The sequence below is a fragment of the Girardinichthys multiradiatus genome, chromosome 8, assembly GCF_021462225.1.
Source record: "Girardinichthys multiradiatus isolate DD_20200921_A chromosome 8, DD_fGirMul_XY1, whole genome shotgun sequence".
NCBI classification, from domain to species: Eukaryota; Metazoa; Chordata; class Actinopteri; order Cyprinodontiformes; family Goodeidae; genus Girardinichthys; species Girardinichthys multiradiatus.
In genome coordinates this window covers 6506658-6522114 of record NC_061801.1, presented here as the reverse complement: position 1 = coordinate 6522114, position 15457 = coordinate 6506658, and the positions used below count along the sequence as shown (strand labels likewise).

The 15457-nt window shown below is 41.1% G+C and overlaps 1 protein-coding gene across 6 annotated transcripts in view; it reads right to left on the bottom strand.

The window, feature by feature from the left end:
* The window catches only part of LOC124872261 (seizure 6-like protein), a 147900-nt gene that overhangs the window by 14085 nt on the left and 118358 nt on the right, over positions 1 to 15457 (bottom strand). For 2 of the 6 annotated variants that reach the window (XM_047372038.1, XM_047372037.1), the window contains exons 11-15: positions 9317 to 9511; positions 6028 to 6219; positions 5299 to 5493; positions 2754 to 2789; positions 234 to 342 (exon numbers count right to left, since the gene is read on the bottom strand). In XM_047372038.1, the coding sequence (XP_047227994.1) occupies positions 234 to 342; positions 2754 to 2789; positions 5299 to 5493; positions 6028 to 6219; positions 9317 to 9511 (727 nt within the window). Of the gene's footprint in view, positions 1 to 233; positions 349 to 2753; positions 2790 to 5298; positions 5494 to 6027; positions 6220 to 9316; positions 9512 to 15457 lie in introns of all 6 variants that reach the window. The other 4 variants (XM_047372036.1, XM_047372035.1, XM_047372040.1 and 1 more) reach the window with 2 other exon arrangements.

The window sequence follows — 15457 nt, the reverse complement described above, 5'->3', positions numbered from 1 at the left end:
TGTTTACTCTGTGAAGTTTGCTGTGAACTAATGATATATATATATATATATATATATATATATAAAAAGTTAATGATTAATGATGATGATGGTCTTTAATGATTCCTGGGCCAAAGAATAAGTAAACTCCTTGAAGCTGGAGCATTTTTGTGTTTGTCTGAGCTTTGTGACAACATTTCCAGTGAGAGGTGACCCATCTAGGAACAGAGAAATGTTCTAACCGTGGAACTCACCTTGTGACATAGACATACACCCCTCCGAGCAGCACAGACAGCAGCAGAGCAAGGATGAAGATGGCCAGCGCTATGTTTCTTCCATCCAGAGGGGAGCCAGCAGTCGCCTCTGCAACTGACACCCAACAAATGAATAATGCAAAATCAATTACAAGAGTATTATTCAGAAAACAAGGAGTCAGGCTGAAGGTGGTTTAGGAAGCACATGTGGATGATGCAGGTAATGTCAGGATGTGAACAACGGACGAACCCAGAATGCAGACTAGCAGGCAGCATGACGGTAGGTGAAAAACAATTTAATAAAAAACAAAAACTCACTCACAGATGGTGACAGAAACAAAAACAGAGTTCCGGCTGGGGACCAGGAGGTCGTCCCCAGCAGGCACAGAGTTCCGGCGGGCGACCAGGCGAACCCTCAGAGGCTGAAGCAGAGCCTGGCGAACCCTCAGAGGCTGAAGCAGAGCCTGGCGAACCCTCGTCTCTGGGTTCAAAGGCCAGAAAGAGGACAAACTGTTCCTTGAACCCCTCATGAACAGGGTTCAATGGCGGCACTTCCTCCTCCAACCCCTCGTCGCAGGGTTCAGAAGCCAGAACAAGGTCAAAACGTTCCTTGAACCCTTCAGGAACAGGATCTGGCGTCGATCCCTCCTCAAACCCCTCGTCGCAGGGCTTGGAGGCCAGAGCGAGGACCAGTTCCTCACCGAACCCCTGCAGACTAGGAACAAGAGCTGAGGCATCGGCGGGACCATCAGTGACGTGAGCAGGAGCCGAGGCGTTGGCAGGACCCCCAGTGACGTGAGCAGGAGCCGAGGTGTCGGCAGGACCCCCAGTGACTTGAGCAGGAGCCAAGGCGTCGGCAGGACCCCCAGTGACTTGAGCAGAGGCTGAGGCGTCGCAGAGACCCTCAGTGGCGTGAGCAGAGGCTGAGTCGTCGCAGAGACCCTCAGTGGCGTCAGCAGAGGCTGAGGCATCAGCCGGACCCTCAGTGGCGTGAGCAGAGGCGTCGCCGGGGCCCCCGATGACTTGAGCCAGGGCGTCCCTTTTACGACGTCCTCTGCGACGTGTGGAGGGGGTTGAGGCTGTGGTGTGTCTGGCCTGGAGTCAGGCTGGGGTGTGTCTGGCCTGGAGTCAGGCTGGGGTGTGTCTGGCCTGGAGTCAGGCTGGGGTGTGTCAGGCTGTGGCTGGGGTGTGTCAAGCTGAGGCTGTGGTGTGTCAGGCTGAGGCTGTGGTGTGTCAGGCTGAGGTGCTGACTTGGACTGCTCAGCAGCAGCAGCAGCAGTTCCCTGGAGTCCTGGCGTGGAAGGAAGTGGACGGCAGTAAAACTGCCTTACTGCAGCCTCATAATCCCTCTCCATCTGCCTGATTCTGTCCATCAACTCAGGAGAGGAATATATGAGGCTGGTCTTCCTGAAGCTCTTAATCTGGCAGGCATAGAACCGTAGACGCTGCTCCAGTTCGTCAGGTGTCGCCTCAGAACACGGGGCTGGAGCGAGCGAAGACGGCATGGGCGGAGTTGCAGCGAGCCTGGGAGACAGTGCTGTAGCAGACGAAGATGTGGGCTTACTTGTCGCAGCCCTCACGTCGGCTGGCAGGGAAACCACATCCTCACCAGCCGAACCACAGGAAGGTGCTCCACGCCGACGTTTCTTGCGGCGGGAGGAAGGCGAGGGCTTCACTGCCGGACCAGAGTGCAGCCAAGGGAGCAGGCGGAGAACGGCGCTGAACCGCCTCCAGGCAGAAGGAGAAGGAGGAGGCGATGAGGAACCTGCCGACCAACCTCCAGAATGCAGACTAGCAGGCAGCATGACGGTAGGTGAAAAACAATTTAATAAAAAACAAAAACTCACTCACAGATGGTGACCGCAAAAACAGACATGGGCAGGTTGGCAAGACAGGCTTGGCATTATGAAAACGCAAGACTTGAGCATGATTTGAAAAGATGTTTCCGCAACGACTAACTGAACAAGGTGTGTTTAAATGGAGCATGGTAAAGGTGGAACACAAAACTGATTAACATGGTGCAGGTGAACCGAATAAACTTAATTGACAGAACAAAACGTGACTGGAGCAAAACATGGCTTGAACAGAACGCAAATCCAAGGAAACAAACTAATAGAAATATAACTAGAAAAACATGAAACGAAAGCATAACCAGATCCAAAAACTTAACTTGACCGCACATGAACTAGAAGACAAAAACTAAAACATGACTAGGAAAATAATAAACAGAGACATGATCAAAGACTGGAGCAGTGAAAAACATAAGGAAAAAAACAGAAACCAAAAACCAAACAACCCCAAATCATAACAGGTAATCAATACATAAACGCTGTTAGAGGGATAAACACACAGATGGGAAATGAACTTGGTAGGTGTAGGTGGAGCAAACACAGAGAGGGTGTGGTTCTTTTAAAAGACTCTTTTCTTCCTTTTGGATTTTTGATTTATCTGCCTGTTTAGAAAAAGTATTTCCTTTTCATCCCGCTTTATTAAAGCCCACCGGCACACACAGACACTCACCTTCCAAAGCATGGTTGCCAAAGCAGTCATGGTTAGCTGAAAAACATCATTCTGTCAGTCAGTGCATGTGAAAACTGACATCACACAGATTTATTTAGTGTTTTAGATTGTATTTTTACCAGAGCTTCTCCAGTTTTATCATATTCAATCTCCTCTTAGGTACTATACCTGATGTCACCAAATCTGCTTTGCATATTCAGTTAATAATTTAAGAGTAAGATTACATGTAAAATATTTTCTAAACTATATTGTACTGAGATATTTTACCCTATAACCTTTATGTACAGTAAAAAAATATATATATATAAAAAATAGGATTTGCCTCCTTACATCATTTGAAAAATGCCTTTTGGTTTTACTCAGGTTATCCGTGGCTGATATTAAAAATTGTTTGATGATCCGAAACCTTTAGGTGTGAGAAAATCACAAAAACAAAAGAAATTGCAAAAGCAAATATTTTTTCACAGCACTGTATCAAATGTCTAATCGTCAAAAATTAGACGGAAATGCTTGCAAATGTGTTTAATACATTGTAAATTTCTTCATTTTTATTTTTGTTGATAATTGTCTACTCTGATTTTGTGAATTGACCATAAAACACAGAAAACAAAAACTATATCAGAAATCGGGCATACCTACAGACAAATGTTAAAACAAAACTAAGCAAAAAGAAGCTGACAAAATTTATTTTTAGGTTCCGAATTTTGTTTTTGCCTTATGATATTATTTATTAAGCAGTTTTTTAAATGAAATCTATTACAGCTGTTCCTGTGTTTCTAATTAGTTGTCTTGCATCCTTCTATGATCCCAGTATATCCAGTATCTTGCAGAAATGTTTATCCCCATTGAACCTTTTTATGTTTCATCACATCAAAGCAACAAACTTCAGTGTATTTTTTGGGGATTTTATGTGATGGTTCAACACAAAGTAGTGCATACCCACAAAGCGGAAAGTAGGGCCCTTAAGCATCTTTTACAGGATCAAGGATCAAATCAGATTAAATATAATGGTTTGTGGTTTGGGGGCTGGACCAAAGTGCAGACTGATACTTGGGAGCAGCATGATTAAATTAAAGGATTTTAATGAAACAAAAAGGCACAATACATTGCATAGCACTAGAAAAACTGGACATGGCAACTGAACAGAGGGTTTCAACAGGTAAAGAAACAGGCGCAGGCTAGGGACTAGATTAGGTGGCACAGGTGAACAGAATCTACTTGATCACATGGTGGCAATGGATGAGGGTGGAAGACTAATTACCACGAATGGCGCTGAATATAGATACAAAGAAACTGCAAGACATGAGGGAAAGACAGACAGAGATCCAAGAGAAATAAATGCAATAACACAAAAGGACAGGACAAGAATAAACTAAAAAACTAATCACAAAAGCATGAACTAACATGAAATGAGCTAAAAATGGCAACTAACAACATGAACCTGTTGAAAAGCAGTAAATAAGAAAAAAATAAAATAAAAACACAAGCAAAAAACACTTGAGAACTGTATCATCAAGTGTATTAGAATAAACCTTTTAATGTCCAGACAAGTGGCAAAATCTAAAAATTAATGTTAACAGATACTCTTAATCCAATCTGAGCCATTTAGGGAGGATAAACACATATGCAAGATGCACTTTTCAGATTTTTACTTGGAAAAATATTAAAAGCTGTTTATCATTTTCCTACCACTTCAAGATATACACTACTTTGTGTTGTTCAATCACATAAAATCATTGAAGATGAACGCAAACTGATCTCTATTTCTAATTGAAGATGCTAAGAGAGTTATCTACCACAGGTAAGATATTTGATCCTCATAACCTCATTACAGAACCTCAGTGCAAAGGAACTAAACTGTACCTTACATTTTTTTTCTCCTGTTCTTTTGATGGTGTTAAATCTAAAATGGACTCTAAACCTAATGGAATAACAACTATTAGTTACCGTGGGAATGTATGGGTTCATTTCCAGAATAATTTGGATTTTCTAAACATGTCATCAGTGTTAAATAACAGATTTTTCAGTATGCTGGCTTGACTCTAAAATACAGAAAGACGTACCTGAATCATGTAACATCATCGGCATTACTAAAGTTATAACTGTTTAGCCAGGCCTTTGTAATACACAAGCAGTGAAATGAATTCATGAATTCATTTAATCGTACATGATTCTTAGATGCATTCAAGATATTGTTAACTGATTCCTAACGCTCGTGCAATATTCTTAACAGATTCTTCTAAATTGTACTGACTTCTTGACAATATTCATGTGAATAAAGCCCAATATCACGATTTATCTTTATCTATCGTACCTGTGTGGTAACTCAATCTCAGGGCGTCACAAACTGAACCAGAAAATTAGAATTAGAATTAGAATCTAGAAATCCCTGGTGATTCGTATTATTTGTGGTCTATGTGAAATAGTGGTTTAAGGGAATGGTTGCTTTGGATGCTACTTAGCTGATACAGCAAAAAATAAGCAAGATCCTTAATTATCTAAAAACCTAAAGTTTACAATAAAATCAAAAAGGCCAAAGTCTTACCCCGACAAAGTGGAAGAGGGCCGCTCCAAAATGAGGGGTTCCCAAGGATGCATTTAATGGCCACCTCTCCTATGAGCTCATAACCTTGGTAACAAACAAATGTGAGTGACTCGCCGGGCAAGTACAACCTCTTGGACAGGATCTGGTAGCCATTATCAGGGAGACCAGGGTTCTCACAGGAAACAGAATCCTCAGCTGGAGGAGGGAAACGAGACAAAAGAGAGCTAGATGGATTTTGTTGTTTCTCAACCCAAAGTTGTTTTTATTGTGTCAGAGCTCCACAGTCGGATTTGACAAAGTCTGACTAAGGTGACATGAGTCATGGATAATCTCCACCCCCTCCTCCAGGTGGCTGAAGGCTGGTTAGTATGCCCTATTAGCATTTCATTTACATATCAAACACTTGACATCTACATTAAAAGCCCTGATAAATACACACACACCAAACATTATCAGGCCTAGGGTGAAATGCAAAGGAAGAAGCACCATTTCTGGGTTGCATAAATGTTGGGATCTTTGTCACCAACAGGAGGGAGCCAAGAAATCACACAAATCCAGTCTTGTCAGATGGCTCTGCGAGAGAGAAAGAAGAGCCTCTGTTCTCCTGTTAAAAGCCACGTGCAGTTTTATGATATGATGGCAAGCTTCAGAAATTAGTCAGAAGACTTTATTCCACGTTTGTGTATTTACCAGCAGGTTTGTCCTAATGGCTCTGTGTTAGATACTCACATACACAGTGAGGAAGTCGAGATGTCCACACGGGTGTCCCTGGCTCACGGCCGTAACAGGTGATGGTGGCACCACCCTGCATGACGAAGCCGGGGTTGCAGCTGTACTGAATGGTTGTGCCAACCAGCAGTTTAGGGTCAGACAAGGTTCTGGTGGAATGTTCCACGTGGCCTGGGTCTGAACAGTACATGACTGAGAGACAGAAATAAAACATAATTTTTGATTTGTGACTTGATTATTTCTCTTAATACAAGTAAGTAAACACATTAAAAGTCTTGACAGCAGTTTAATATTTAAGTAGGGGACATACAGTTGAAACCAGATATTTTACATACACTGTATGAAAGGACACAATCTTCTTTACTCACAGTCAGACATCAAATCAGTTTCTTTCCTAGGTCAGTTAGCAAACAACTGAAAGGACAGGGATAGTCTGATCAACTTTTATTTTAGGCTGGGGAGGAGCTACAAAGAGAATCTGAAAAGCCTGGCATCGCAAGAAATTCTCATTAGTGAGAGGCATATAAATATAATATTGAGAGCCAGGTGTTAGTCCTTCCTGCTGCCGTGTCCCAGTCTGACTGCACAGCGCCACCGCACGTATGCACACATACACATTTACACATCCACTGTACACTGAGCTCCATCACTCATGAGTTACACATCTCCTGCAGCACAGGTCACTTGATGCCTACTTCGTGGGCACAAATTAGTATTTCGTGGGAACGAATTAGTATTTCGTGCGCATGCTATATATTTTTTTCCCCCCATGTCAATTCCTGGGCACCGTAGTGATGTAATATCGTATTCTTTTTAATATTTTCTGCGGCACTAGAGGCCCTTTACTTTTTTCTTTTTAAAAAAAATCTTAGTTTATTCTCTCTCTCCACCCTATTTCCCTGGGTGGAGAGAGAGACATGCAGCAAAGGTCAATGGGCCGGGACACGAACCCGTGATGGGCTGCTTTTAGGACTAAGGCCTCCCTCCGTACATGGGTCGCACCCCTTGATATAATTATCTAATCCTAAATGTCATGTTTTCATCAGCAGTAAGCAGAAAATCATCATAATTAACAGAAGTAAAGGCTTGAAAGCACCAGTCTGTGTAATTAATCTATATAAAGTGTTATACTTAGTTAATTAGGTTACTGACATAAATGAACTTATCAATAATATTCTCATTTATTCAATATGACTATACTTTACACAATAGAAAAATAACATTACAGAAGTATCATCACAAACCCGCACACCACATGCACCAGTGACCCCAACATTGGTAATTACAAAATAGAATTTATGAAACACACACTATGTTTGAATCTTCTGGGCAGATAAGCTTGTTGCTTTGTGTTTAGATTGTTAACAAACCCTAGGGACTGCCCTTGGGTGAGGGAGGGGTATTTTGTGACTATATAATGCTATACTATATGATCTGTTTCTCTTTTGCTTAAAAGGAGAACAACATGTGTTTTGCATACACTTTGGTGTGGGGCTTGTCTCCCTCTGCAGAGTGGACCACAAATACACAGCCTAGGACTGAAAGGGCTAACTCAGGTAATCTGGTGATGGAACAGCATCTGAACTATCTGGTATAGGGCCAGCAGTTCTATAATCTGATCAGGTTACCAGTTGTTATTTAAAAAAGAATATTGCACAGTGCTGCTGCCACCATGTTTTATGGTGCACATGGTGTTGTTTTGGTTTTGTGGATCGATGTTTTTACACCAAACATACCTGTTTAAGTCTGCTTTTATCAGACCATAACATATTTTCCCACATGGAATATTGTAACTGAGCCCGGATGTTTTTATAGTAACTGAAGAATTCTTCCTGTTATGCCTACTCCTTATCTTGGACATGTGAAGAATACAAGAGATTGTTGTCACATGTAGAACACAACCAGCACTTGTCGCTGTCAACATCTTGCAGCTTAGATTTTTAATTAATTTTAGAAAAATTGTCCTGTTACCCTGTTGCCCCATATTTTCTCCAATAATTGGTGACTTCTTTTACTTTGACATGGTCTAAAATGTCAAAGATTTTTAGCAACCATTTCCTAACTGATGCCTTTGTACAGTAATAGAATTTAGATCATTTGTAACCTCTTTACAAACAATGGATTTTACTAAAGGATGCAAAGGAGCAAATTTTCAGAAAATCCTAACAGGAAAGCTGAGCTTTCTTTGCATTTAATCAGATTCACTACAACTAATGGCATGTGTGAAGTCAAAAAGACTGAAGTTTAAAACTGAAACGATTCTTCTGTGCTTCCTCTCACAGTCCAAAAACACAACTGTTAGGTTGGTCTAAAATTGTCCTTGGGTATGAAGGTGTGTGTGCATGGTTGTTACCCCTGTAAGTTTGCCTGTGCTGTTACTATTAAAAAGCTTCAACTCACCATACAGCTCCCAAGTTCCTGTTTGCACGTTGGTCCTACAAAACCACAGCCCAATATGATAAAACAAAATCAATAGTTGCTATTGCATTAGTGTTCGGGTGTACACATTTATGAATTAATGTTGATGCATTTTAGTTTTTTACATTTGCCCTGTAATATTTTTGTCAGTTGAATGGTACAGGATAATTTAAAAGCCACTGTAGACTTTATAAAAACACAGCATTAAGGTTTGTTAGACTCCCCTACTAATTATTTATTATGTTGTTACATTATTGTATTACCAGTCACATTAGGTTTCAGGTTTTAACAGAAAACTGCTCATCCTAAAATCAAAAAGTATTGAAAAAGCATGATACAACATTTTTCTTCTTCTTTTACAGACAAATACTGTTTTGTGTGAGCCACATGACATGATGGGATGCAAAAAGCATAAATGTAAAAAAATCTGTAACTTGCAATCATTTTCATTGATTATGAACATTGAAATCAAATTTTCAACTTCTAAAGCTGACAGTTTATAAGTAAACGATTAAATAGAAAACTACAAGTACTGTGACATCTCTAAAACAACTTTCTAAAAAGTTCCTTTTCTCTTCCATCTATTTCCTTCTTGCTGCTCAACAGTTTTGGTCTAGTCAAAAGTTTAAACCATCAATGCAATTACATAGAGAGACCTAAGTTTGTTTTCAGTAGGCAAATAGGAAATAAAAATGTAATTACTCGTTTTCAACCTTTCCAAAAATATAGCTCTGATTTGTGCTGAAGGCCAGAAATGCTAACAGTCCTGCTACGTTCTCTTTTGCTGCTTAGGTTTACTGTGAGCTGACTATATACACATACATGGAGATGCACAGAAGAAGTTATAATCATAAAACAGAACGAAACTGACTCTTTTCACAGAAGGGAGGCTGAGAGCTCCAAGAAAGGTCCAGCTGGCAGGTGAGGGTCTCCCGTCCCACCAAGTCATAGCCAGGATCGCATTGGTAGGTGAGCCGAGCTCCCCGCACTAGCGCCACGTGTGAAGTGGTCTTCCAGCCATTCTGGATCTCAGGGAGGTCAGGACAGGAGTCGTTTCGGGACACCTCTGAGTAGAGAAATAACAGATAATAGCTTGATTAATAGCCACACTTTGATGGTGTCAGCTGTTGAGCTCCATGCTTGGCTGTAATTAAACATTTCCATTCTCTGTCACAGTTAACAAGTTTCAAAAAGTCAACTTGATCAGAAACACTACAACTGATTATGACATGATGGATGGATTCATAGTGCAGTTGCCTCATCGTCACACAGAATGACAGATTTCATCTGTGGCTCATAGCTGAATTCACATAAGGACAGCCTTATAGTGAAGCTGGGGTTTGCAGCAGTTGCTGTTAGTTACATGTGCCACTCGGTACGGTGGCCAACAGGTGCACAGTTAAACAAGCTGCAAACACATAAATGAATCAAACACAAAAACTGCAACAACAAATTTGTTACAAAACAATTGCAAAAGGAAAAATTCTGCAAATAGCACAACAACTGCAAGCTGCAAAACAACTGCAAGTTAAGAAAAGCTTCAAACTAGCTCCACAAAATGGTCCAATGGGACCAGGGCCTTTCAGCGCTTTCAGACCGAATGTGATTTGACTGTCAAAAAGGCGTCCCACGATGCAATCAAGAAAGGGGCTTGGCTTCATTTGCTGAATGACACAAGAGAACGTCTTCGTATGGCGCCTCTGCGCTGTGTCTGGATTCACCAGATAATTCAGAGGCATTCAGAGTTTGGTGAATTTCACTATTTGCTCCAGGAGCTGTGCGACGAGGATCACTTTCAGCGCTATTTTCATCTTTCCTGGGCTCAGTTTGACAACTTGCTGACCTGCATCGGCGCCAGCATCTCATACCAGGACACCAACTACGGATGCTCGATTTCAGCTGAAGAGCGCCTGTCCATATGTCTACAGTTAGTTGGCATCTTTCATTAATGAGACTTAGCATTAATGTTGTTTAATTCAGATAGGCGCTACAGAGCACTGTCTGCTAAAACCAGCCACTACACAGACAGTTTCTTCCCCGACGCTGTTGCTCTGAAAACACATCACAAATCTGAGCTTCTCTGATTAACTGCCGTGCCGCGTCAATCTCCAAAAGTTCAGATTTCCGAACTCTAGCGTCTGCTGCCTTGGATGAACTGTACACGCATCAGACGCAAATCTCAAAACGGACAGCGCCCGACGTGTAAAACGTGCTGCACTAGAGGCGGACCTCTCGATGCCCAAACACGTGCGTCCACATAGACTTTGCATGAAAACCAGACGTCCTTGATTGCATTTGGTCTGAATGCAAGTAAACTAACTGGATGCCCATAGAAAACTTAAATGGAAGATAGAAAAGTTATGTTTTTGTTTTATTTTTTAATCACTTAATCTTTTACAATATTATAGAACAGCAGCATACAGAGCCTGGCCAAAAAAAAAAGGTCACACACTAATATTTTGTTGGACCGCCTTTAGCTCTGATTACAGCACGCATTCGCTGTGGCATTGTTTCAATAAGCTTCTGCAATGTCACGAGATTTATTTCCACCCAGTTTTGCATTAATTTTTCACCAAGATCTTCCATCCATGATGGTAGAGTCTGACCACTGTGCAAAGCCTTCTCCAGCACATCCTAAAGATTCTCAATTGGGTTAAGGTCTGGACTCCGTGGTGGCCAATCCATGTGTGAGAATGATGTCTCATGCTCCCTGAACCACTCTTTCACAATTCAGCCTGATGAATCCTGGAATATGCCTTTGCCATCAGGGAAGAAAAAATCCATTGATGGAATAACCTGGTTATTCAGTATATTCAGGTAGTCAGCTGACCTCATTCTTTGAACACATACTGTTGCTGAACCCAGACCTGACCACCTGCAGCAACCTCAGATCATAGCACTGCCGCCACAGGCTTGTACAGTAGGCACAAGGCATGATGGGTGCATCACTTCACCTGCCTCTCTACTTACCCTGATGCACCCATCACTCTGGAACAGGGTAAATCTGGACTCATCAGACCATATGACCTTCTTTCATTGCTCCAGAGTCCAATCTTTATGCTCCCTAGCAAACTGAAGCATTTTTCCCAGTTAGCCTCAATGATTAGTGGTTTTCTTAAGGCTACACAGCTGTTCAGTCCCAATCACTTGAGTTCCCTTCACATTGTGCGTGTGGAAATACTCTTACTTTCACTATTAAACATAGCCTGGAGTTCTACTGTTGTTTTTCTTCAATTTGATTTCTCCCAACCTTTAATTGATCGCCGATCACAATCATTCAGGATTTTGTTTTAGCAACCACATTTCTTCCTCGAAGATGATGGGTCCTCACTATCCTTCCAGTTTTTAATAATGTGTTCGTAACCCAATTTTGGTCGTTTCTGCAATCTCCTTAGATGTTTTCTCTGCTTGATGCCTGCCAATGATTTGACCTTTCTGAAACAGATTGACATCTTTCCAACGACCACAGGATGTGTCTTTCAACATGGTTGTTTAAGAAATGAGAAGCAACTCATTGCACCAGTTGGGGTTAAATAACTTGTTGCCAGCTGAAACATATTTGCCCATGCAGCAATTATCCAATGGGAGGCTCGTACCTATTGGCTTAGTTAAATCCAGGTGGTGACTTTTTTTTGGCCAGGCAGTATATTTATGTCCTTAGTATTAACATTCCAGAGACTTCGATCTATGATAGCCTGCATTTCTCCATTATCTGTAATGGTAACTTTAGTCACTGTAGCAATCTTCATTGAAACCTGTGTGTTGTAATTGAATTTAACTTTAGTTGTTTTTGCTATTTACTGGATTTTTCCTTTGTATTTGTTTTGTAACTTGTAGTTGTTTTTTGTGTTTGTGTGTTTGCATCATTTATATGTTTGCACCACGTTTTGTGTTTGCTGCTCGTTTAACCGTTTGCTGCGTGTGGGCACCTGTCAGCCACCGTACATTTGCTATGGTCTGCCACAGCAATTAGGTGTTCAGTGTTTTTCTGTTATCAACCAATACAATCCTCCAGGACCTACGTCACCAAATGGTATAAACGAGATGCTGAGGCACTCTAAATTTAAAAAGATTTAAAAACTTTTCAAGTAGTTTGAATTGAAACAGAGGTGTCCAGTCCTCGAGAGCTGGTATCCTGCACGTTTTAGATGTTTCCCTGCATTAACACACCTGATCCAGATGATTGCAGTTCAGAAAAAGCCTGTTAATCAGCTATCAATGGAAAGCAGGTGTGCTGGAGCAGGGACACATGTAAAACATGCAGGAAATCGGTCCTCGAGGACCGACTTTGGACACACCTTAATTAAAACAAAAGCTTGTATTATGTCTAAAACTGACAGGATCTTTTTTGTTAAAAATGGCAAAACTAAAGATGAGTGTTTGTTTTCATGAACTCAACATCATGCACAATAAATGGCAACAGAGAACTAAGTAAGTTTTAGAATGTGAAGATAAAAATTGTAAAAAAAAAAAGCCCTTGTAAATGATGGATCATTAACTGAAGCATTTGATAAGCTAGTTAATTGTGTCATGATCCTGGGGTTTAAGCCTGTGTGTGTGTGTGTGTGTGTGTGTGTGTGTGTGTGTGTGTGTGTGTGTGAGTGTGTGAGAGAGAGAGAGAGAGAGTTCCTGCCTCCGAGGTACCTCTGCATCCTGCCTCTGAGGACTCAGAACCTGATGGTCAACCCAATTGGTAATCAAGCCCATCGAATTACTCTATTCCTTGAGTTCTAAGTTGATGCAGAAACATTGCCTGTTAGAGAGTTCTGTCACTCAAATTACCTTATTGTTCCCTGTGTTACCAGGCTGAAGAAACTTCTCTGTTTCGGGTCTGCTTCATCTGACTGCTTGCTGTCTGAAAGCTTCCAGTTATCCTCCAACGGCAGCAGAACCCAGATTTTCCCTGGCTGCCTGGTCTCCATCCACCACCTAAAGAGAAAACTCCAGCTTGGACTCCCTGCTCCCTCTGGACATTGGATTTCCCCCAGGATCGCAACCTCATCTTCAACCTTTCCCCCTGGACTGAGAACTGTAAGCTTATAGAGAAAAGCTGAAGCCTCGAACCCTTCCATTTCCCCTCCGAGTGCATCATCCCCATAAGAAATACAACTTGGAAAATGTCTTACCTGCCGTTCTGTGTGTGGTTCTGCATGTGGGTCAGGAAATTATTCCAGAACATGACAAATTGTACTTATCTATTAACATTTCTATCCCTCTCTATGTCTCATAAATTATTTCTTGCCAATCAAAAATCAATTCAAAGTGTAATGTGTTTGCTTAATTTTTATACTTAATCAGCAAGCCCTAATTGCACATTTCAGAGACAGGAAACATCAATATAACAATGTTTTATACTCAGAGTCTTAAAGGGGACATATCATGCAAAATCAACTTTTTTAGACTTTAAATACTTTTTTATGTACTTGGAGTCTGTAGGAGTGCAGAAAAGTTGAATTTAGTCTCTCCAGGTGTTGCAGGGATATCTGGGTTATATTTTTCAACCCGTTCAGTTTTCTTTATCATGTGTTACGTTTTCCCAACTGTTATGTCACAGTATTTGCTGCAGAACAGCTAAACAACGGTCATTTACTTCTGGCTGATCAATTTTGCATATCCACCATATTTATTTCTTGCTGAGATTTTGTAGTCCAAGCTCAAGTAGGCCTACACTGAAAGAGGATTAGTTCAGTTGCTGTGTGTATTAACCCACACAATTCATTGCACCATCCCCCAGTATCAGAACCTCTTCAAAGTCCCTGGTTAAATTTTATTTTTCATAGAAATCTATCCATATTAGTGGGGAAATTACTATTTCCCCACTAATATGGATAATACTAGGAGTGCTTCAGCAACCTCCGCCAGTATCTAGAAGGATTTGCTGAAATACTTCATCTGATTAAGGGGTCAGTTCCTTCTGTCTAACGATGCAACAAAGTGGTAAGATGCAAATAACGCTGAAATGAAAACTTTATTTTAGACATGAATTTATTGTGCATTGATATGACGTCCTGGCCATTGTTCTGAATGGAGTAGCATCGTACCTTATGTTTATCTTAGTACTGTGTGCTGCTTTTAGCTCCTTGAGGACAGAACCGTACTGCGTGTTTTGAATACTATTATTACATTAACAGTTTTGCATTGTTTTTGCCTTTTTGCCTTGTTTCTGTGGCGCTTGATAATCGTTATCAAACTACAATAATGGTCAAACGGGTTAAAGTGCAGCACTCTTTGACCTTGAGGGGGGCGAGGTGTGAAGTGCCTTAGTAGCATTTAAAAGAGACAGCACCTCAGAACAGGGGTAAAAGAGGAGCCTGATTAGCTACAATAACAAGGAATTCAGACCAAAGCATTGCAGCTCCACTTTATATAGACCATAACTGAATGATTTAGGTGTCAAAAGGAAGGATTTAAAAGGATGACAAGTCCTCTAATATTAATTGAAACTGGATGACTATATTGAAAATACGTTCTAATGGAATCGCAAATTCACTTATTAGGAATCACACTAATTTGTTTTAAAGAATAACTAAATGAATAAATATAGCATGAACCTTAAACCTTAAACACATTTCCATGCATAGGTTGCATGGAATAACTAAATAACTAAATCAATAAATATAGCATGAACCTTAAACACATTTCCATGCATAGGTTGGATTTTTAATACCTGTCTTAAGTCTGAGGTAAAGTTTAGAACAATTGAGAGGAGGGAGGCCTCTGGGGCTCCAAGGTTCTGATGCCAAAAAGCAGCCACAACTGTAGAACAGAACAAGAGTACCTACAGTTGTGTCGTCTGTTTTCTTTTTCTTCCATTAGCTGCAGGATGGCTTGTCAGCCTTGGCTTCATCAGCTTTTCTGTCTGCCCACTAAGGTTATTCTGAGGCAATGATGCTGTTGTTTCTGTGGCATAACCTGGATCTCTCAATGGTTCCTGTCCTTGCTTTCAGAACTTAATTAAGAACCTGTTAAGAATTAATCTTGATGGATAGGCTATATGCTGGTATCAACAGCA